This window comes from Salvia splendens, chromosome 1 (genome assembly GCF_004379255.2).
Source record: "Salvia splendens isolate huo1 chromosome 1, SspV2, whole genome shotgun sequence".
Lineage (NCBI taxonomy): Eukaryota > Viridiplantae > Streptophyta > Magnoliopsida > Lamiales > Lamiaceae > Salvia > Salvia splendens.
The window spans coordinates 17772358-17795594 of NC_056032.1; the positions used below are offsets into that span (position 1 = coordinate 17772358).

Below are 23237 nucleotides of genomic sequence, written 5' to 3' on the forward strand. Positions count from 1 at the left end.
ACGCACCCCAAGCAGCTCACTGGGAGGCGGCTCTTAGGATTGTAAGATACCTAAAAGGGACGCCAGGACATGGAGTGATGTTCGAAAATCATGGACACTTGGAGATCCATGGTTTCACAGATGCAGACTGGGCAGGAAACCCAAATGACAGAAAGTCAACCACAGGGTACTTCACCTTTGTTGGAGGGAATCTTGTTACGTGGCGGAGCAAGAAGCAAAAGGTGGTTGCCCTGTCTAGTGCAGAAGCTGAGTTTCGAGGAATCAAGAGTGGTCTGACTGAGATTTTATGGCTGAAGAAGCTAATGACAGAGCTAAGCCTAAAGTCACAAAAGTCGTGTAAGTTGTTCTGTGATAACAAAGCGGCAATCAGTATATCTGAAAACCCCGTCCAGCACGATCGGACAAAGCATGTCGAGGTGGATAGGCACTTCATTAAAGACAACATAGAAGCCAAGATAGTAGAGCTCCCGTTTGTGAGATCTGAAGACCAACTGGCCGATATTCTGACTAAGGCTGTGGATTCAAGAAGCTTCCGCGAAGTATTGAGCAAGTTAAGAATGAGTGATCCCATTACTTAACTTGAGGGGGAGTGTTGGAAAGAAATCAATTAGAATCATGTATTTAAGGAGAATTACCATGTGATTAGGAAATTAATTGGAAAGGATCCTTACCATGTTTAGCTATTGTTGAACCTATTTAAAGGGGTGTAAATTAGAATGTAAATCATAAGAGTGAATGAAGAAAATCTCTTCCTTTTATCAATCAGAAATCTTCACCGATATCCTGTTGAGACTCTCTCTTCGAACCATTGCAACTTGCAAATGCATATGCAAACTATGGCTCAGTCAAATTGAGAGTACCGATTTTCTCAAATCCGCCCCTGCAGTAGTCTCTCGATGCCGGTGTCTACAAATTCAAATCGTTTTCAAATTGGAAGAAAATCCTAAACCCAAGCACAAGCTGGATACAATCACTAAGTTTGATTTCCGCCAACGGTTTGCTTCTTCTAAAAAATCCTTACCGTGGTCATCTTTATGTATGTAATCCGATCACCCGTGAATTTGTCGAGCTTCGTGGGCCTCACACTAGCCCTAGGGGAGATTCTTATGGATTTGGAGTAAGCAAAATTAGCGGGTAACATAAGGTTATTTATCTTAACCCAAAATATGGATGTTACGCATACGCTCTTGAAAAGGGAGCTTCTTGGAGAAGCGTTGAAGCCACTAGCCTCTCGTTTGATAGCTGCCTGCACGGCCCTGTTGGTGCATTTTTTAATGGAAATCTCCATTGGTTGGTTTCAAATAATGGGATGTCTTCTATATGTTGTTTTGATGTTGAAACGGAATGATTTAGCACCTTTACTCCGCCTTCGGAAATAAGATATGGGAAGTTGCATACTTTGGGGATTGCTTGTATTTTATTAAAGAGTTAATGGTTGTGTCAATATCTGGTTGTTTGAGCAGTATAAATGTTGGAGGAAGTTGCATACTCATATTCCTATCAAGGATTATAGTATATATGGTGAATATGCATATGATTATTTTCAGCCTATTAAAGTTTACAAGAATGGTGATGTGTTGATCATGTTATGGAAGGAGAAGCTTTTTCTACACTACTCCAACATGAAGAGAAGTGTTAGACAAATTGGTTTCTTTGGTAAAATGGATGATGATTGTTCTTCTATCGATCCGACTCCAAGTTTACTCTCACAAAATAGAAATTTCAACATTAGTTCTATTCTTCTCACTCCAAGTTTACTGTAACTCAATAGAAATTTGGGCATGGAGAATGTAATTTTATTTTAATTAGTATGCATACATCATTTTTTTTCCTTATCATAGGGGTGGTAATTTACTTATATTTGACTGTTTTTGTTTACAAATATAAGAGAATCAGTTAAAAATAAAGACAGCAGCTAAAAGAATGATTGAAAATTTATATAAAATTTACCAAAAAGTAGTTCGACATCCATTAGCAATATGCTTAATTTCCTCAAGTGACCTAAAACGAAATATCATGGCGGTAAATGAGAATCACTAACTTCTAATAAAAACATGATCATCCTAACTGTATGACTTGAAATAGGGTTATGAAGCCTATTTGGATACAAAAGAAAATTGTGTAGGCGAAAAATTCTCCCTACCTTATTTATTGTACCGAACTTTTTGCGTAAAATTCGAGGAAAAGTTCCTTGAATTTTAACGCCCTAAAGAAAAAACAAAGGCCATTATTAATACTTTCAAAGAATTAGTTTGGAAACATAAAAAAATAAACAAAATAGTATACTATACGGTCATAAAAACACATTCCAAACTGATGACATTCGTTTTGTTTCACGGAACAACAATTTCATAAACACGAACACAATGACCTTCGTTCATCAAATATAATATGGAAGTCTTCAGATCATTGAGCAAGGTATGGAATGATTCTATGATATACATAGAGAGAAATAGACAGTGAGAGAAAGAAAGGGAAAGAAGTTAAGGTCAACATCGAGAAAGAATGAAACATGCGCTTGCCAAAAATGAGACAAACAAAAAAATACAATAATCTTGAAAGGAGGATGCAAAGCGGGTAGCGATATTTTAGTATAGTACATTGTGTAGTATTGATATGGGCGGACGCAGAAAAAAACTCGTGCAGGGGCTATATTTTCCAAATACTAATGGAGTCGGTTTGTTTTCTAATCAAGAACATAGAGAGTTAATAGACTCAATTGCAGCCATGCTAGACTCAATTGCAGCCATGCTAAACAGTTCTTCCTTAATCAATTTTGACTAAAACTAAATTCGTGTATACTTTGCAAACTAAGAAAGTAACAAATGTGAGCATAAATAATTGAATGAAGCCAAACATATCAACATATGGATTAGAAATAATTTTCAAACGAAGGCATTCATACAACAAATGTAGCTATTAATTTAACCTTTTTTTTTACCAATTCCCACGTACTCAGATAATATTTACCAGCCTCATTATCAGTTGGAACAACTTAATCTAAGAGAATCAGTTAAAAATATAAAAACTATCAACCTGAAAAAGCACAAAACTAATAAGTTCCGAATGACTCCACCTAGTCAAAGCTCACAATGGTCATGCTATTACCAAACATATAACAAAAAAGCATCATTTCCCAATCTCATAAAATTTTTATATGCTTCAAATATCTAAAAATCCATTTGAGAGTCTACCCATGCTCATTGCCATGTGATCAGTATAATTTGGAACCATATATATAGGTCATTTTGTGGAGCTAAATTAGTATAATCTGCCGATGTTAAAAGGTGACAAGTGACTAAGTGAGGATGCTTTAGGCTTCATGAGAGAGGTTTATATCTATTTTTTAATATTCACACCGTTTTTTTAAAATAATATCTATTTTTATTTTAGTTCATTCATTAAAATTTTAAAAAATTTTAAAAATAAAATTTTATTTTAAAAAACTTTTTCTCACTAGTTAGGTAGAATTCATTCTTCACTAATAATACTCCTACTTCAATCAATTTTTTTGTTTATATCTCTCTTACTTTACCAATTATGCATTAAACTATATTATTTAAAAAATTTATATTTTTAAATGACAGAGAAAATATATTTAATAAAAAGATAATAAAATAGATATAATGATATTTTTATTTTAGAAATGTGTCAAGTCATTTGTAGTTAAATTGTTTTTCTTATAATTTGATACATTCTGTGTTTAACTTAATTTGGTAGTGTCTCCATATATTGTCCTGGAAACATTCGCGAGTACTCAGAGCATCAACAGTGGTTATAGCCAGCCATAGCCTAGCCACAAACTCCTTCTGCCACATCATCAATACTAAAAATCCTCCTGCCACATCAGAAATAGCCCAGCCATAGCCTAGCCATATCATAAATAGCCCAGCCACATCAATAGCCACATCACTAATAACACAATATACGGAATTTAATTTACGAGACATATACGGGAAACATTAATAATACTATTTTAATTTTTTAAAAAAAGTACAATAAATTAAAAAAAGTACAAAAATTTTTAAAAAGTACATTAATAAAAAAAACTACATTCAAAATCGCAAAAAATTACATTAATACAAGTGGTGCGAATGAAAATGAAGTGCAAATCGCGTATATATAGTGTTTCGAAAAAAAAAAAACCGCTAGGCTATGCGCTGGGCGATCCGGGCGCCTAGCGCTAGGCGAAATTCATTTCCGAAAAACCGCTCGGCGGTTTTTGGCTCCTGCAATGGTTCGCCTAGCGACCGCCTAGCGCCGGCGCTCGGCTAGGCGGTGCGCTAGGCGCCATTGTGGATGCTCTCATAGGGATGTTAGTTCAATTTATTTTGTCTTTACAATTAATTTAATAAATAATAATATAATTAATACTTTTTAGTATGATGGGCTAACCTGAAATTCGAACATTTAGAATTAGAGTTGTAAATTTTAATCCAATAAAATTCCAGTCATATCAGCTCTCGAAACCCCTTAGACAGGCACGATTAGAGTGTCCACAGTGGGGGAGGCGCAGCCCGTGGCTCGGGTGCGCGGCCCCACTGCAGAGAGCCACGACGGGTGGCTGGGAGCCGAGAGCCGAGAGGGAGCCGCGGCCGCGGCCCACCACTGCAGCGGGCCGAGAGCCGCGGCCCGGCCACCGAAAAATATATATATATATATATATATATATATATATATATATATATATATATATATATATATATTGCTTCTTTTTTTTATAAATACACACCATTTTCCTTCATTTTTCTACCCCAATTCAATCTTTCCAATCTTTCCAATCTGTTTCAATTCAACTTCTGAAATATGGATTCCGACGATGAACGATACCAAGAAGCGGTAGATCTGGAGTTCCAAAACCTGGTTGCAGCGGTGCAACGTGAAGCTGACGAGGCCGAGGCCGAGGCGGCGGTCCCTCGGCCGTTCTATCATCGGCGGTATAAATATGGGTTTTCGGGTTGTTGTTTTTAAACTAGAAAAATTTCGTTGTATAAATATCATAAATTATAGTCTAATAAAATTTATTGTAGTTAAATTAAAAAATATCATTAAAAAAGCAAACAAATTAATTTTTATTTTGAAGCGGGCCACATTTCGTGGCCCTTGTTATTTACCATTATGGAGAGCCCAGGAGAGCCACATTTGATAGCCGGACCAACTTTGGTGGCCTTTGAGGGCCATCATTGTGGACACTCTTAACATCCAGGTGTACTATGTACAACTTACAAACAAAATCTCGTGTAAAAGTACAAATTTAAAGTCGGTATCATTTTTTAATACGTGAATTGATCTCATGCAATTTTATACAATCAAATAAATTCTTAAATTTATTCGATAAAACTCCATTTTGACATAAGGAGTGGATATACGATACTCTCTTCGTTCCCAAAGAATATGCACTTTGAGTTCAGCACGAGTGTTTTAGTGTAAAAATTGATAAAGTAAGAGAGAGATAGAGAGAAAAAAGTAATTAAAATATTGTTAGTTTAGAATGACTCTCACCTTATTATAAGTTTTCAAAATTGAAAAATGCATATTTCATATGGGACGAATTAAAAAAAGTATATGTTCTTGTGAGACGGAGTGAGTAGTTAGGTTGATGAAATATTTAAACACACTAATTTTCAGCCATACATGTGGATTCACGATAAAAACATTGACATAAAAAATACAAAACACGTACATGATGAATTGATGAGTATCAATTGATCGATCTAAATTGTGGTCTACATATTTTTGTGAATAAATAAATAAATTTGTTGCAGCATGGTCGTTTTTTTATATACTATATCCGTTCCATCACCAAATTTAGTAGTACCAAAAAGTTAATCAAACCTAATGTGAAAGTAATGAGAATAACATTGTGATAATTCACAAATTAACAACTTAAGGTAGTATCATTTAAACGCCGGTATTTTTGCGGAATCCTACCAATATAAATTAAGGTGAAAATAAGTAGTACTCCGTACGTACTAAGTATAATTTAGTTGATCAAATGATAAATGAAAATATAGTTTTTCTGTTATGGATTAAAGTGTTGTCCGACATCAATTGTATGTAAAATATAAAAATTTGAATTTACAAAATAAATGAGTCTTTTCTTCTAATAGACTAGTTTATTAGGAGAAATTTTATATTTAGTAAGTATATAGATGACATATTGGTAAGCTCTAAAACATGCCACATTAGACATTATAAACCTAACTCCGACATCTGTTTGGGAACTCGCAGGCTAAATTATGTGGATAATGCATGAGGTGTCCATCATATAAAATACTACTAGTATTAAGAGCATCGTCCGCCCGATACATCGGGCGTGCTATCGTCCGCCACTGTAGCTATGCGGACGATGCATCGCTCCATCATATAAAATACTACTAGTATTAAGAGCATCGTCCGCCCGATACATCGGGCGTGCTATCGTCCGCCACTGTAGCTATGCAGATGATGCCCGATGCATCGTCCGCGCCCTATACATCGTCCGCGGACGATAGGCCTCCCGACATGCATCGTCCGCCCCATTGCGGGTCACGCAGACGATACCGCGAACGATAGCACTCGTTTTCTATTTTCTTATTTCTTATTTCTTCCAAAATCTATATCTATTCTACAATTCAACACTTCCATTTTCACTCTCCTATATTTCACTCTATTTTCACTCTTCTCTTCCTCAATTTTCAATTATGAATCCGGGTGATTTCCCAAATCCGAATAGTCCCGACGGAACGCCGATGTTCGGCGGTGGTGCAAGGTGGCCGGGTATAGAACCCGACGATTACCGCCCCTTCAACTCCAACACCCAGTATGATCCGGATTTCAGCACGGATTCGTACGGGCTCTCCGACATGGAGCCATCCCCCACCCGCGCCCCCGCCCGCGGTCTTGCGGCTGCTGCCGTCGACGCCTCGGCCTCCGCACCCAAGGAGATGAAGAAGAGGAATAGACACAGAGCCTACAAGTTGCCGCCTCCGGAGGTGAACGAAAAATTCGCCTCAGGGAGGACGAATTACAACCTTAAAGAAAGCGTTCTTTGACGAAGTGTAGGGTTGATATTTCAGAGGATCCGGTGTTTGCCAACAACCAAAAGAAAATCGTGTACTGGGAGCGCACCGCCGATCGCTACAACGAAGCCAAGTCGGCGACCTCGTACAAGCGCCATAGGGAGCACCTGCGCAAGCATTGGGATCAAATCAAGAAGCATCTCAACTTGTTCTCGGCGGAGTATACGAAGTGCTTGAGGGGGCAGGGCGGCGTCGAGAATTTGAACGATGTGCGCGATAAATCGCTCGCGTCGTACATTTCACTGTACGGCGAGTTCAAGCACTACTCCTAATGGCTTATCGTGAAGGACAAACAGAAGTTCCATGGAGGGATTCGCCCATATCGTCTGCGTCGAAGAGGACGAAGAACACCGCTGCCGGTGATTATACGAGCAGCGACAGGGGCGCACCTCCGCTGGACCTCAACCAGCCGATGTACAAGGATGAGAGCTCCGGCACACCAGTGTTCTCCCTGCTTCCCATTGGCAACAAGGCTGCCAAAAACAAGGGCAAGGTGAAGGCGACGACCTCACAGAACCCGGCCCCGACACCGACTCTGACTCCGATCCCGGCCCCAGCCCCGACTTCGGCTGCGGCACATGCATACGGGGAATTGGTGAGGGCCGCAAACCAGAGGACATTGTTGGACACGCACAACGCCCTCGGGCAGACGGACGACCTGACTGAAGCCAAATACCTCAAGCAGATGATCGAGAATCTCCGTCGCCAGTTGGGAATGCTTTAGACTAGCCTCTTTATCTGTAGTGCACTTGTTTTTTATTTCTACTTTTGTAACTTTTTTTTTTAATTAAGTAAATGTAGGATTTGCCTTTAAATTGTGATGTTTTTTTATTTATTTTGGTTGACATATTTGCAAACATAAAAATTAATTATAAAATAGAAGTATAAAATTATAGGGCGGACTTTAGGGCACTCTAAAGCATGATATAAATAGGTGTTACTATGCATGATATATAACAATAATTTAGTAAAGCAGTTGTCGTGTGTTCAATATTCTTAAATAACTATCGAGAGCATCAATCATTGGGTTGTTACAACATAATAAAGTACTATCGTATCAATTTCAATAAGTAGGTGTGCTTAGGAGTTAGGAAAAAACATGCATGTGGAGAGAAAGGGAAATTTAAACCACAAACTTAATCAACCACTAAAACAAATTAACAAGTTCTTGTTATTGTGAAACGTAACTTACCAAATTAAAACAAAATCAGAACCTGTCAAAGTTCGGCATTTTGATACAATAAGTCATTTTCACATTACATAAACTAAATATGGTACGTTATTATTTCCAATTGTTCATTGTATTTGTGACATAATTTGTGAAGGCATTAAGGGCATCCAAAACCTCATTCCGGGGCCAGGTTCCATGTATATTTCAAGATCATCATTCTCCTTATTTTTTACGTCAGGCCACAACTTTCAAATCCTGTAGGCCTCATCTAGGCCACATACATTAAATTGCATTATTCATAACTACAAACTATATTTAGTCATAAAATTGAAAACGTTGAACAATTATAACATGGAAAATTCATTGTTATTTAGGAAATTAAAAATTACAGCCCTGGAAATTAAAAAATTTACAAGTCTTAAAAAAAAATCTTGAAAAAATTAAAGAAAAAAAAACACTTTTTCTTTCTCATACTTGAGCAAATGAAGTCGATCATCTCATTGTGCTACTTGAGTTCGAACTCCGACATTGGCGACATATCCTTTTTTCGCCAAGTCCTTCAGATTGCCTAACTGCAATGAAATACTCATTGTTGTCATAGAGTCGGACATCTTATCTAGCAAAGCGTTGGGTAGCGGCACGGGCATACTATTTTGACTCGTAGTGGTTTTCCTCTTCGCCGCTTTAGTCCCCATCGGACGACTTTGAGTGTCGAGGACTGAGAAGTTGTGGTCCTCGTCAGGCATGTTGAGGTCGATTGTAGGACCTCCATCGCTTTTAGAGTAGAGTCCAAGGGCGGAAACTTTGGTTCTCTTCTGCACCGCACTTCTTGCCGGCTCTGCCCCTCCGCTGAATTTCAGGCTCCTCTGGAGAAGCTTCCAGACGCCGTAGTACTTGAAGTGCTTCTTCCCAGCCAGATAGAACTCCTATTTGGCCTTCAACACGAGGTCCGTCTTGCTACATCCATTCAGCCACATCCGGACCATGTTCGTCCATTTGTCATTCCACTTCGATATGTCCCTCTGAACTCGTTGCTAGTGGTTCTGAATCTTCACGTAGTCACGCTCGACAGTCCCTCTTGGCTGACCTGCGTTAAACTTCTCGGCGACCGGCTCCCAATACACTTTACTCACCTGATGATTGCCGATGATGGGGGTCCTCGGAGACATCGATGAAGAACTTGGCCAAAAACAAGGTCTCCTCGAGGTTGTACTTCTTCGGCCCGCTATCATAAATGCTGCCGCAGCTTTGCCCTTGTCCTTCCATTGGGCGACGGGATCCATCTCACCGATGTCGCATTTATCAGTACTAGGCGGCAACTGTATGTCGGTTGGGGCGGTGGTGGACCCCGTGGCCGGACTAGGAGTAACAGGATCGGCCGATATGACCCAATTTTGGTGCGAATGAATTCATCCATCCGTAGTTTAACATACTCCATAGTATAAGAATTGAGAGGGATATGAATATGGTATTTATAGGAAAAAAATTAATTTGAAAAAATTGAATTGGAGTCCGGCCTGTGCTCCCGCAATGTCGGGACAAGCAGCAAATACCCCAGGCCTCTCCACCATCTTGAGTCGCGTCCCAAACCCCTCCCTTCCCACTTCCCCGCCGGCCCCGCGCTAGACCCCAAGGTCTGGCCCCTCGCATTGGCGATGGCCTAAGGCATGCATTTCAACATAAGTTTGATTAATTAAGAATACAACCCCAAGAAAATAATACTTTTGACAAGATTAACAGTAGTATTAAATAATAGAGTACTATTTTTGAATTAAATTTTTTCTTTATTTATCTTAGTTTATCAATTTTACACTAAAATTCATATAATCAAATGAAGACTATTTTTAATGTACAGAAATAAAAAAATTTAAGCCATCTCAGATGTATATAAATATAAAAAGAACGACGTCAATTTTCATGTAATTATTGGGAAATAATATATTATATCCATTCACAAAAACAATGTTGGTAATTAACTTTTAATACAAAATTAATAAGTAAAATGAGAAAATAATTGAAGTATTACAGTGAAAAAATTTAGACCCGTCTCATTAAAGATATAAACTTGCCATAAATTAATTTTGGTGTGAAAAAAATAAAAACATGCCATAAATTAATTTTGGTGTGGAAAAAATAAGACTTTTTTCCGCAAATAGTGTAGAGTGTTAGCATGCGCTTGCTCTTTTAATCTCCTAATTAATCATACGTTCTTATTAGTTGTGTAGAAAGTATAACTTAATGTCTTAATCAAACAATACATTTGATTTTAAAGCATTAGGCCATCCGCAACGGGGGGACGATGGCAAGCCCGATGGCGCGCATCGTCCGCGCCCGCCATCGTCCACCCCATTGCAGGTACGTGACATAGGCCGCGGACTATCGTCGCGCCCTATACTAAGGGCGCGGAGTATAGCGCGGACGATGTCCATCGTCCTCGCCATCGTCCGCCCCATTGCGGCCTACGCGGACGATGGCACGCGTTTTTTATTTTCTATTTAAATCTCGTGACAATTAGGTGCTGATGTGTAATTTATATTTTCTAACAAAAGAATACTATAAGGGCATCAGCAGTGGGGGGCCCTAAGGCGCGCCCTATGGCGCGCCATATCATCATTTTTTTAATATTTACAAAATCCATACGAATTTAAAAAACTTAATAAATTAAAATACGAATTTCAAAAACTTCATTTCATTTAATAAAAATTAATACATTACAATGCGAATTAAAAAAACGCAAACTCAGTGACGGCGGTTACGAGCCCACACTTCTTCAATCATGTCGCTCATGAGCTGCGCATGATCCTGTTGGTTGCGCATTGAGGCCTGTCTAGATAGAACCTCATTGAAGCCTACGGTAACCCTCTATCGGGTGTCTCGCTCGACGTGCCGGACGAGCTAGATGCACGGTCATCTTCATTTCAATCGGTGATGCTTCCGCCTTCATTCTCGACTATCATGTTGTGCATGATTATGCACGCATATATGACATCGGCGATGACTTCCTTGTACCAGGAACGAGCCGGCCCTTTCACAATTGCCCACCGTGATTGGAGCACACCAAATGCCAGCTCGACATCCTTCCGCGCCGACTCCTGCTTTTGCGCAAATAAAACCCTCTTCTCACCAATTGGGCAGCTGATCGTCTTTAGGAAAACTGGCCACCGTGGGTAGATGCCATCGGCCAAGTAGTACCCCATATGGTATTGGCGTCTGTTGGCAGTGAACTCGATGGCCGGGCCGTTGCCGTTACATTGCTCCGTGAAGAGGGTGGACGAGTTGAGGATGTTAATGTCATTGTTCGACCCGGCTACGCCGAAGTAAGCATGCCAGATCCAGAGTCGATGGTCAGCGACGGCTTCGAGGATCATCGTCGGGTGGCTGCCCTTGTATCCACTTGTGAATTGGCCTCTTCACGCCGTCGGACAATTCTTCCACTGCCAGTGCATACAGTCGATGCTCCCGAGCATCCCAGGAAACCCGTGCGCCGTCTCGTGCATCTGCATCAGACCCTGGCAATCAGTGGCAGTCGGCTTGCGCAAATATGTGTCGCCATAGGCCTCTACTATCCCCCGAGAAAAGCGCTTCAGACACTCGCGGCCTGTAGAATCCCCGCAGTGGAGGTACTCGTCAAAAAGGTCCGCCGTGGTGCCGTATGCCAACTGACGAATAGCAGTCGTGCACTTTTGCAATGGTGTAAGGCCGGGTTTGCCGATGCAGTCCTCCCGAAGCGTGAAGTATTCATCACGTGAAGACAATGTCCGAACAATGCTGAGAAAAAGGTACCGCGACATTCTAAACCGGCGACGGAAAACAGTCGGGCCCCATCGTGGTTGATCGGCAAAATAGTCTTCAACCAGACGTCTGTGAGCTTCCGGGTGGTCGCGTCGGACATACGTCCTATGTCGAATAGGCCTATGGACTTGCTCAGCCGCCGCTGCCTCCTCCTCGCGCTGCATTGCCGCATAGCATGCCGCCATGACCTCTTCAACGGCTGCATCTAATGCTTCTGATGTCGAACTACCGGACTCAGACGAACTAGAACTATTGGTGTCGTCGCCGAGATTCATTTTGGTTGGATGTTGAGAGAGAATATGTAAAAAGATAGTCGATATGTTCGTATGTACAAATGAATGAGAAACGAGATTTAAATAGAAAATCAAAAATGCGTGTCATTGTCCGCGGCCATCGTACGCGTAGCCCACAGTGGGGCGGCCGATGACGCGGCCGATGGTCTATCGTCCGCATAGGCCGCAATGGGGCGGACGATGGCGCGGACGATGGACATCGTCCGCGCTATACTCCGCGCCCTTAGTATAGGGCGCGACGATCATCCGCGGCCTATGTCACGCACCCGCAATGGGGCGGAAGATGGCGGGCGCGGACGATGCGCGCCATCGGGCGTGCCGGATGGCCTTATCCAATTCTATAAACACGCATTAATATAACAATCCATTTCCCCTTCCATTTGTCCTAAAACCCCAAACTTTCCGGGCTCCAATTTCGCGGCCGAGTTGATTTCATTTCATTTCATTGTTTGTAAATCGTTTTCTAATTTAATCGCTGCGTCAAAAACCTCGCAGTATCTCAGAATCAGCCCATCCGTTTCGTTTTTTATTGCGGTTGGGGCTGATTTCTCTGTAAAAATTGGTGACGGGAGATGACGATTCAGTCATTCGGGGAGAGTTCTGGTTACTTGAGTGAGAGTCGTCGGAAGATTACGTATTTCAGCAATTCTTACGTGCTTGGATTGACTGTAGTTGCTGGTATCGGCGGTCTGCTTTTCGGCTATGATACTGGTAATTTGCTTGCAAATGCATTTTTCTTTTTCTTCTTTTTTTTAATTTAAAAAATCGTATTCATTGAACTGCATCTTTTCTGAGGTTTTCCGTCTTTTTGAACTGATTTCTTTTAGAATTAATTCAACTAACTAGTCTATATTTAGTCGGAACTCCAGTTTTTTGGTTTGATGATCAACTGTAGCTGGTAGGTGGAGTTCACGTTTCAAATTTATTTAGAAATCGTGAATTACAGAACCAGAAATTGTGCACTAAAGTCAAGCTCTCCCTGTTTTTTGTATTAGAGTGATAACGACATAAATTTCTACAGAGCCACAAATCCGACAGTAGGAGAGAGAGAGAGAATGGAAAATACTACTGTATTTGTTTGTATACATATATAGATATAGTAGTACTATTAAATTTTTGTTGGGACCATTTGTAAGGTTCTATTATCCTGAATTGCGATGACGATAATAATACTAATACTAAAACGAATACTATTACTTCTAATAATAATGATAAGGAGTAATAATTTGTTTCTGTCTCATGGAAACAATTCTTTGTTAATAGCAGTCCCAATCTATCAAACGAAGCTTATAATTTAGAGTATATATTGTTCGTATAATCATCATACCCCATCGGAGAACAAGGGAAGTTAAAAACATTAGTTTGGGGCATTTGGAGCGACCCAAGTCTGTGCAGGCTAGGCCAAAACAAACAATATCAAACTAATGTGCAGTCGACAATCCTAATATGGTGCTGATGTGCGTTAGCTATAACATGCATTATATTTAGTGTACTGTCTTGTTCAGGTTTTGCAGCTTTAACTATCTTTCTTGAATCAGATTTTTTTTATTTACATTGGGTTTTGATGTAGAATATCAAAATATTGGCATGTTTTCCTCCACATCTTCTGAAGTTTCTGTTTTGGTGACAGGAGTTATATCGGGAGCACTTCTATATATCCGTGATGAATTTGAGGAAGTCGATCGAAGTAGCTTTTTACAGGTATGCAACTGTGTTCCTTGAGCATTTTATGTGTGTTATACATGGCGAGAATATTATCCCGGAGGTGATTTTCCGAATCGAATGCTTCTATGTTTAGATCGTGGAGCTATGGTTAAATGACTAAGTTTTCACTTATAGCAGTTATTAATTTCTTGTACTCCATTAGGGCCTTTTAGATAATTAATTTCCTAATGTTCTTAATTCAAATTTACAGGAAACGATCGTCAGCATGGCTTTGGTTGGTGCCATGATTGGAGCTGCCGCAGGGGGTTGGTTTAGTGATGCTTTTGGGCGTAAGAAAGCTACTCTGTCCGCTGACGTTGTATTCGCACTTGGAGCCATTGTCATGGCCGCAGCTCCAAACCCCTACGTTCTTATCGTTGGAAGGTTCTTTGTTGGCCTGGGCGTAGGTATCGCATCAATCACTGCTCCTGTATATATTGCAGAGGCCGCTCCATCAGAAATTAGGGGTGGCCTAGTGAGCACAAATGTCCTCATGATTACTGGTGGACAGTTTCTCTCTTACCTTGTGAACCTTGCTTTTACTGAGGTCAGATCTTTTGCCTTTGCTGTGTATCTCCTCTTAGGGCCATCACTAAATAAATATTCATATTGTTATTCCTATTATTTCTGAGGTACAGTTGAGTACTTGAGTTAGGATATTCCTTCCCATGGTCTCTTGACTCATATATGTCCTGATGGACATTGTGTGGGAAAAGTCTATGGTGCATTAGATGACTATTCGGAATCATCCTTACTTATACTTGGAGTCGACTTTTTAAGGGCTTTAACATTAGAGAGATTGTATCGTCGGAGCAATGGCCAGATTTTCTGAACTTGGAGTAGGAATCATGCTGAGTGAATTTGTGATGTTGCTGGTCTCTACGTGTTTGCCTAAACCACTACTTTGTTGCATTTCCTGTCATTAAAGGGCAATCTCTTGGTAGGAGTATCATTTTCTAGCAGATAGCATGGTCTCTAGTTCAAGTAGGATTTTGAAATTGTAACAGCTGCATTAGTGCATTATAGTGGACAGGCTTTTGAATTCGTTAATTATTTTCTATGGGGATAAGTGACAAACTGCTGTGGGGGAATCAGACAGCCTAAATTGCCTAGTGGAGTAAATCTATTTTAAAACCATTTCTTGATTATGATAATGAGATTATATTTAGCCATATTCATCTGCATTGTTGTTCTGAAAGGTGCCATTTTTCTGATCTGAAGTTTCACCTCCAAGATAGAACTCGGGGGCTGCATTTAAGTTTTTTCTAGGAGTAATTTCAAAGGAGAAACTGTAGTTCCTGTTGGGTCCTTATTCTGTTTGTGATAATTCATGTTGGTAACTCGATCCATTCTCTTCTGTAGTTGTTAATAACTTGATGCTTTATCTGTAATCTGTTAGTGATATTTCATTGGCCAGCTCATCACATGTATTTCATGTATAATCTGTTCTTCTTTTGGCATAAAACTTTATTAGCTTGTCCTGGACGCATTTTTCGCACTCCTCATTTTTCTATATTCTCATTAGCTTAATACCAGGTCGAGCACTTAGGATTTTGACTCGCCACTTAACATTGATGGCCAGAAATGCGGTTTAACTGATAATGGTTTTGGGACTAAATGATGTGATATATCCGAGAATATTGCTTGTCGGTCTATAAGAAACAAAGCACTTCTCATTTTGATTTCTAAAGACAGTCATACCTCAGTGAATACATAGCAGTGTGCTAAGACATAAACACTAGATTTCAAATATGCTTTTTAAGTCCTGCAGTTGTTGATTGACTAACCATAAAAAAATCGGAGCCTGTACTATATGGTTGTTTAGGGGTTGAAGTGGGCAGTAATTTGAAAGATCGGTATTGGTTTTGATTTCATTAGAGTCGTGCATCATTATTGATCTTTGGCTTCATTTCTGGATGCTTAATGGAAACTTACGTTAGTTTGATATGGCACTCCTTGCATAACTTTTCGTTGTTAAACTTCCCACGCTTACATTTGTGGCACTCGGCATTTTATTGTGTGTTTCTCTTTCTGGCCCAAATTTTCTGTTCATTTGGTTGGGTGATTCAGTAGGTCATAAGTTTGTTTTATTTAAAGATAAGGATAGCAGATCATGCAATGATGCAAGTAAAGTTAAGAAGCTTGAAACTGCTGAATTACTGGAGATGTTTGATCTTTCTAACAATTGTTCTATGCGAATGATTTGATACAAATATTTTTATTAATTGATATATCTTCTTTGTGATGGTAAAATAGGTTCCGGGTACATGGCGGTGGATGCTTGGGGTATCTGGTTTGCCTGCTATTATCCAATTCTTTCTTATGTTATTTTTGCCAGAGTCTCCACGCTGGCTTTACATGAAGGTGACGGTTCTTTTTTTTCTATAGCATTTGTAAATCCTTGAGGTTTATTAGGCTACTTATACTTCATTTGACATTATACGAACATACTCACAGAAAGAGAAATCTGACGCCGTTGCTGTGCTATCAAAAATCTATGATCCGTTTCGCTTGGAAGAGGAAATTGATCAGCTTGCTGCAGCACTTGAAGAAGAGGGCCAGCGGAAGACTCGAGTCAGTTACTTAGATGTCATCAGAATAAAGCCGCTAAGACTTGCCTTTTTGGCTGGAGCTGGAATGCAGGTAATAAGAAAACTGTTATGCCGGCCTACCAAATTATTAGTAGTTGTTTTCAGCCATTGTAATTTGAAATACTTTTAGAGGGTATGATTGATTTACAAAAATAAGGCAAGTTATGAATATCTTGCATTTCCAATTTCACAGGCATTCCAACAGTTCACTGGCATCAACACAGTGATGTATTACAGCCCAACTATAGTTCAAATGGCTGGATTCCAGTCCAACCAACTAGCACTCCTCCTATCCCTCATTGTAGCATTCATGAACGCCCTAGGTACAGTACTCGGGATATACCTCATCGATCATTTTGGTCGTAGGAAGCTGGCACTCAGCAGTTTGTTTGGAGTAACCATATCCCTGATAATCCTCGCTATGGCATTTCTCCTCCAACCATCTGATTCTGTCACCGGTGTCTATGGTTGGCTCGCGGTTTTAGGTTTGGCTCTTTATATAGCTTTCTTTGCACCGGGGATGGGTCCAGTTCCATGGACCGTGAACTCAGAAATATATCCAGAAGCCTATCGAGGACTCTGTGGAGGCATGTCGGCTACTGTGAACTGGATATCAAATCTCATTGTAGCTCAAAGTTTCCTGTCGATAGCAGAGGCCACAGGCGTTGGCCCGACGTTCTTGATCCTTGCTGGCATAGCTGTCGCGGCATTCATATTTGTGGCTGTTTTCATTCCGGAGACAAAGGGTTTATCGTTTGAAGAAGTGGAGAGAATATGGCAGGAGAGGGCTAAGGGGAATCGAGGTGTAGGTGATGTTCCTGATAAGAGAGAACCTTTGCTATAGATTCGAGTGAAGCCATATTGTTGTGTGCTATCAAAATTGTAAGGATAATAATTTGTTGGACAATTATCAAATGTAACTTTTTTTGTTCATTGTGTGTAATCTATGTATATGTTGAATGTAAATGGATGACTTATTGATTTGAAGTTGCCAAATTTATTTATCAAGTGCTGTTATAGAAGTATATGTTCTTGCAAATTTTATACTGCTATATTATTGTTTTATTTACATATTGAATTACTGTATTCTGCTGCTCCCTTCTGGCCTCATAAAAAGTTTCTGTTTTGAACAGTGCAAATTTAAGAAGTTATTTGACTTTGTAAATAAAAGTCATTGAAAAAGTTATGTCAATTCTATTTATTTAATTTGTTATTATCCAGATGTTTTCATTTTGTGGTACCATTTGTGCCAATAAGGGAAAGGGAAAAGGAAAAGGATGAAACCCGGGCCGGGTTGGAAATTGGAAGAGATAATTTTTTTTTAGAGAAACCTCCGCTAATCATAATTCATTCTTGCTCCACACTCACAACAAAATAAAATGGATCTACCATCACTTATTAAAATAGCTCATGCTTAGGCTATCCACAATGGCGCCTAGCGCACCGCCTAGCGGAGCGTCGGCGCTAGGCGGTCGCTAGGCGAACCATTGCAGCCTCCGAAAACCGCCGAGCGGTTTTTCGGAATTAAAAATCGCCTAGCGCTAGGCGGTCGACTGGCGCTGGGCGATCCGCTCGGCGCCATTGCAGCGTCGGGATCGCCCAGCGGTTTTTTTTTTTTTTTTAAATTTTCCCGACACTATATATACGCGATTTGCACTTCATTTTCATTCGCACCACTTGTATTAACGAGTACTCTCTATCTTAATTTCTATACAAGATCAACACCGAGAAATGAGTAACGCGGGTGATGGTAGTGGAGGTAGTGGGGGGGACGCTGAGGAGTACGAACGTAGAATGGCCGAAGCGTTTGAGGCATATACCAACCGCGGGATAGACCAATGGATGCAAAGAGCCTTGCAGCCGGCGGTACCTCGACCTCGGCCAGTTGTCCATCGCCGACAAGCGATTGATCGTGATCACGTAGCTGCACATCAGCGCCTATACGAAGACTACTTCGCAGAGGAGCCGCGGGTCAACGCCAACATTTTCAGGCGACGTTTTAGGATGAGCAGAGCCATGTTTATGCGTATTGTTAACACCTTGGAGCAGCGATATCTGTATTTCCGCTTCAGGCACGATGCTGCTGGCAAACCCGGCCACACACCAATTCAAAAGTGCACTGCGGCAATCCGGCAGTTGGCTTACGGAGGCGCGGCAGACATGTGGGACGAGTACCTCCACATCGGTGAGACGACTTCCTTGGAATGTTTGAAGTATTTCTGTCAAGCCGTGATTGAAGTATTCGGTGATCAGTATCTCCGAAAGCCTACCCGCGAAGATTGCCGGGATCTGCTGAGGATGCATGGGGAGCAGCATGGGTTCCCGGGAATGTTAGGCAGCATAGATTGTATGCATTGGGAGTGGAGGAACTGTCCCGCTGCCTGGAAGGGGTTCTACACGACCGGCTACAAGGGAAAGAATCCAACGATGATCCTCGAGGCCGTAGCTGATTACCGGTTGTGGATTTGGCATGCGTATTTTGGGATAGTCGGTTCGAACAACGACCTAAACGTCCTCAACTCGTCGCCCCTATTCAACGAGCAGTGCCAGGGCGTCGGTCCGGCCATCAGTTTTGTCGCCAACGGCAACCGGCATGATATGGGCTACTACTTGGCGGATAGGATATACCCTAGGTGGCCCGTCTTTGTGAAGACGATCCGATGCCCAGGAGATGAGAAGAAGGCCTACTTTGCGGCACGGCAGGAGTCCGCGCGCAAGGACGTGGAGCGCGCATTTGGTGTGCTCCAGGCTCGATGGGCGGCGGTTAGGGGTCCAACGCGTTTGTGGCACGTCGACTGCATTGCTGATATAATGTACACCTATATTATCATGCACAACATGATTGTCGAAGATGAAGGTGTACAACTGACGGATTGGGCCAACGAAGATAATGAAGCCGGTCCAAGCCACGGCGTGGCCGTCCCCAACGCACGGAGTGGGGTACCTCACGATGAAGCCGGCCTCCTCCAAGCACATGCCGACATGCGTCAAACGGAAGCTCATATTCGACTCCAAAAGGATTTAATTGAAGAGTTATGGGTGCGGAGGACTGCTCGGAGTTAGTTTTTTTTATTTATGTAATTTTGTAAAATGTACTTTTTTTAATGTAAATTTTATTATTAATGTACTTTTTTAAAATTTTAGTACTTTTCTAAATTTATTGTACTTTTTTAATTTATTGTACTTTTTTTAAAATTAAAATAGTATTATTAATGTTTCCCGTATATGTCTCGTAAATTAAATTCCGTATATTGTGTTATTAGTGATGTGGCTATTGATGTGGCTGGGCTATTTATGATATGGCTAGGCTATGGCTGGGCTATTTCTGATGTGGCAGGAGGATTTTTAGTATTGATGACGTGGCAGGAGGAGTTTGTGGCTGGGCTATGGCTGGGCTATTGCTGGGCTATTACCACTGTGGACACCCTTATAAAATTATTTTAATTTGTTGTCCATGTGGACTAGGAATGGATTAGGACCAGTGGAATAAGCTGATCGAGATTAAAAAGGGAGGTAGCAAAAAATGACAACTGCCTAAGCTAGAATAATGCATACAAAGAAATATCTATACACTGTAAGAGCGTCCACTATAACGTGGACGCGGCTATAGCCGCGAGCGGGGCGATGGCGGGGCGGCTTATAGTGGGAAGGGTGTCCGCCGCGGGGGTGGACGCGGCGGGTGAGGGGAGGGACGATGGGTAGCAATAACGAACTCTGCATCAGAGTGTCCACTATAATGAGGCGCGGCTATAGCCGCGTTTGGGGAAAAAGCGGGGCGGAAGCGGGGCGGGTTATAGTGGGAAGGGTGTCCGCCGCGGGGGTGGACGCGGCGAGTGGGGCGAGATGCGGCGGACGCGCGATAGCCGTGTGCGCGGCGAGGACGCGGCGGGGGTGCTATAGCCGCGCCTATAGGCGCGGCGCCTATAGTGGAGACATTAGCCGCGGCGGTTGCATGCGATTTTTTTTTTTCACTTCAATTCACCTATAAATACACCCCACTCCATTCATTATTTTCACACCATTCAAACACAATATCTATACAAATTTCTCTCACTACAATTTGGGGTCGGAAATGAACAATTTGTGGAGAGACAACTGGAATGCTCTGATTCAACAGGTGCAACACCAGGCCGCCCAGGAGGTAGCGGCCCGTTTGGCGGAGGAGGCAGAGGATGCGGAGGATCCGATCCCTCGCACCATTACTCATCGGCGGACAATCCCACGAGACCACGTCGGTGCTCACCAACGTTTAATGGACAATCCCACGAGACCACGTCGCCTCTCTTCAACGAGGAGTGCCGGGGGGAGGGGCCAGAAATCAGCTTCGTAGCCAACGGTACGCAGTACAGTAGGGGCTACTATTTGGCAGATGGAATATATCCGCGGTGGCCCGTATTCGTGAAGACTGTCCGCCAACCGGTAGGACCGAAGAAACAATATTTTGCGCGCAAACAAGAGAGTGCTAGGAAGGACGTTGAGCGGGCTTTTGGTGTCCTCCAATCGCGGTGGGCTATTATACGGTGTCCGGCACGAGTTTGGCACGAAGATGATGTCGCGAATATTATGTTAGCCTGCATCATATTGCATAATATGATAATAGAAGATGAAGGATTTGCGGCAGAGCGATGGGCGCCGGAAGAGGGTGCAAGTACAAGTCACGGTGTCGCCTCCGCGCCGATCCAGATGGGCGTACCACGGAGCAATGAATATTTGATCCAACGCTTCGCTGATATGCGCAGGACCACATCACATAACACAATGCAGGCCGATTTGATTGAAGAAGTGTGGGCACGTAGGGGAGGTGGTGGCGTTGTGTAAACTTGATAGTGATTTGTACTAGATTCAATGTAGTGTGTGATTTTAATTTTAAATATAATTTAGTGTGTAATCCTAATTTTAATTTTAATTTGTATTTTATTTTTATTTTTATTTTTATTTTTATTTTTATTTTTATTTTTAATTCGTATAGTCGGCTTCTTCTAATTACGTATAACCCGATAAAGTTGTTCATAATTACTTGAAATATTATAAAATAAAAGTTGATTATAAAATTTTAAGGCTATTGGAGGTGTCCACCATAGTGGCGGACACAAAATTTTGGGGCTATGGACAACAAAATTGGGGCTATTGACAAAAACTGGGGCGGGGCTATTGGGCGTGTCCGCCTTATAGTGGACACTCTCACTCTCCATTGCACGTAACGTCTCCTCCGCCAAGCAAACTTCTAAATCGATACCACCGCCTTCCGCCGCCGGAAATACAAACACCAAACCCTCTACTTTATGCACTTTCCCGCTTCTCACAAAATCACACCCGTACACGTCATGTCGCGGCGAACTCCCTATAATAAGAGGAGGCGGACCACTCCCCTTCCGCCGCGCGTCTCGCCGTTTCATCGCCTTGCCGAGAAATCAACTCATTGATCTTCACCGAGGCGCCGCCCAATCCCCTCTCCAATAGATCGCTCGCGCTAATCGCCAACGTTGCAGCGTAACGTTCCCGAAGTAGGCATCCGGCAAAGACCGCATCCTCGCTCTCGCGCCAATCGAGATTACCAAAACGCAGCTGCTTGAACCGTTTGTGTTTTGAGATCGGACTGTGCTCATCCATAGATGAGCCGTGAGCCGTGAGTGCTTGCAGAGTAGATATTTTGTCTGTGCCGGCTTCGGAATTCGCCTTCTCCTTCAATCGATCTGGCTTTTCTCTGCTGAAATTGAATACTCTCTGCGGCGATTGTGATGGAGAAACTAGGTTTTTCTCCAGTGTTGGGAGATGAATGAGCCTACTATCGCCAGTGGCGAGGTTGAATACAGGGGATTTCGATATCGATTCTGCACCGCGAGAGATCTCTGACCAGGATTTGACGAAATGCCAGAAGGAATTGCCGTCCACGACGGCGTGGTTAGCGGCGAAGGCGATGAAGATGCCGTCGGCGAGCTCCGTGACCTGCACCGCCAGCAGAGGCTTCGCGATTCCGGCCAAATTGGTGACGGCGGCGCTGGACGGGAACAGGAGCGATACGATTTCGGGGATGTAGGTCGGATGGATGATGTCGGAGATGTAGACGGCGGAGGCGACTGCGTGAGTAAACTCGGCTCCTGCGTTGTTGCAATCGAGGAGAAAACTAGCCATGTCGGCGCCGTGCGCGGTGGAGGGGAGGCGGCCGGCGAGCGGAGGGAAAAAGTGAAGTGCGCGGGAGAGTGAGGGTTTGGATTAGGAATTGTTTGGGTTGAAAGAGAGGGTTGTGAAATATGAGGGCTCTTTGAATGGGGACGATTTTGAGTGCTCGTAAATCCCATGAATTCAGCTCTAAGGGCATCAGCAGTGGGGCGCCCTAAGGCGCGCCCTATGGCGCGCCACGTCATCAGTTTTATCCTCCTACCTCCCCACCTGCAGTGGCGCGCCCTAAGGGCGCGCCACATCCTTATTTTTTTAATATTTATAAAATCCATACGAATTTAAAAAAACTAATAAATTAAAATAAGAATTTCAAAAACTTCATTTCATTTAATAAAAATTAATACATTACAATGCGAATTTAAAAAAAACGCAAACTCAGCGACGGCGGTTACGAGCCCACACTTCTTCAATCATGTCGCTCATGAGCTGCGCATGATCCTGTTGG

The 23237-nt window shown here is 42.0% G+C and overlaps 2 protein-coding genes across 2 annotated transcripts; one reads left to right on the plus strand and one right to left on the minus strand.

The window, feature by feature from the left end:
• The first annotated feature begins 12701 nt into the window (after positions 1 to 12701).
• LOC121744558 (inositol transporter 1-like) lies at positions 12702 to 17637 on the plus strand. The gene is made up of 6 exons (XM_042138146.1): positions 12702 to 13028; positions 13948 to 14018; positions 14233 to 14568; positions 16278 to 16385; positions 16479 to 16664; positions 16806 to 17637. The coding sequence occupies exons 1-6, from the start codon at positions 12890 to 12892 to the stop codon at positions 17454 to 17456; spliced, it is 1491 nt and encodes a 496-aa protein (XP_041994080.1). The 5' UTR covers positions 12702 to 12889; the 3' UTR covers positions 17457 to 17637.
• A 2509-nt stretch (positions 17638 to 20146) lies between these two features.
• Positions 20147 to 22853, minus strand: LOC121810866 (uncharacterized acetyltransferase At3g50280-like). Its single transcript, XM_042211622.1, has 3 exons — positions 21975 to 22853; positions 21732 to 21943; positions 20147 to 20151 (listed from the first exon to the last, which is right to left on the minus strand). Exons 1-3 carry the CDS (start codon positions 22742 to 22744, stop codon positions 20147 to 20149), a joined length of 987 nt encoding a protein of 328 aa, XP_042067556.1. The 5' UTR covers positions 22745 to 22853.
• Positions 22854 to 23237: the final 384 nt, after the last annotated feature.

Coding starts and splice junctions, on each gene's coding strand:
- LOC121744558 (XM_042138146.1), top strand. CDS start 12,890: ATGACGATTCAGTCATTCGGGGAGAGTTCTGGTTACTTGAGTGAGAGT. Junction 13,029..13,947: donor GCTTTTCGGCTATGATACTG/GTAATTTGCTTG, acceptor TTTTGGTGACAG/GAGTTATATCGGGAGCACTT. Junction 14,569..16,277: donor TGAACCTTGCTTTTACTGAG/GTCAGATCTTTT, acceptor ATGGTAAAATAG/GTTCCGGGTACATGGCGGTG.
- LOC121810866 (XM_042211622.1), bottom strand. CDS start 22,744: ATGGCTAGTTTTCTCCTCGATTGCAACAACGCAGGAGCCGAGTTTACT. Junction 21,944..21,974: donor CGCGCGGCGGAAGGGGAGTG/GTCCGCCTCCTC, acceptor AGGGAGTTCGCC/GCGACATGACGTGTACGGGT.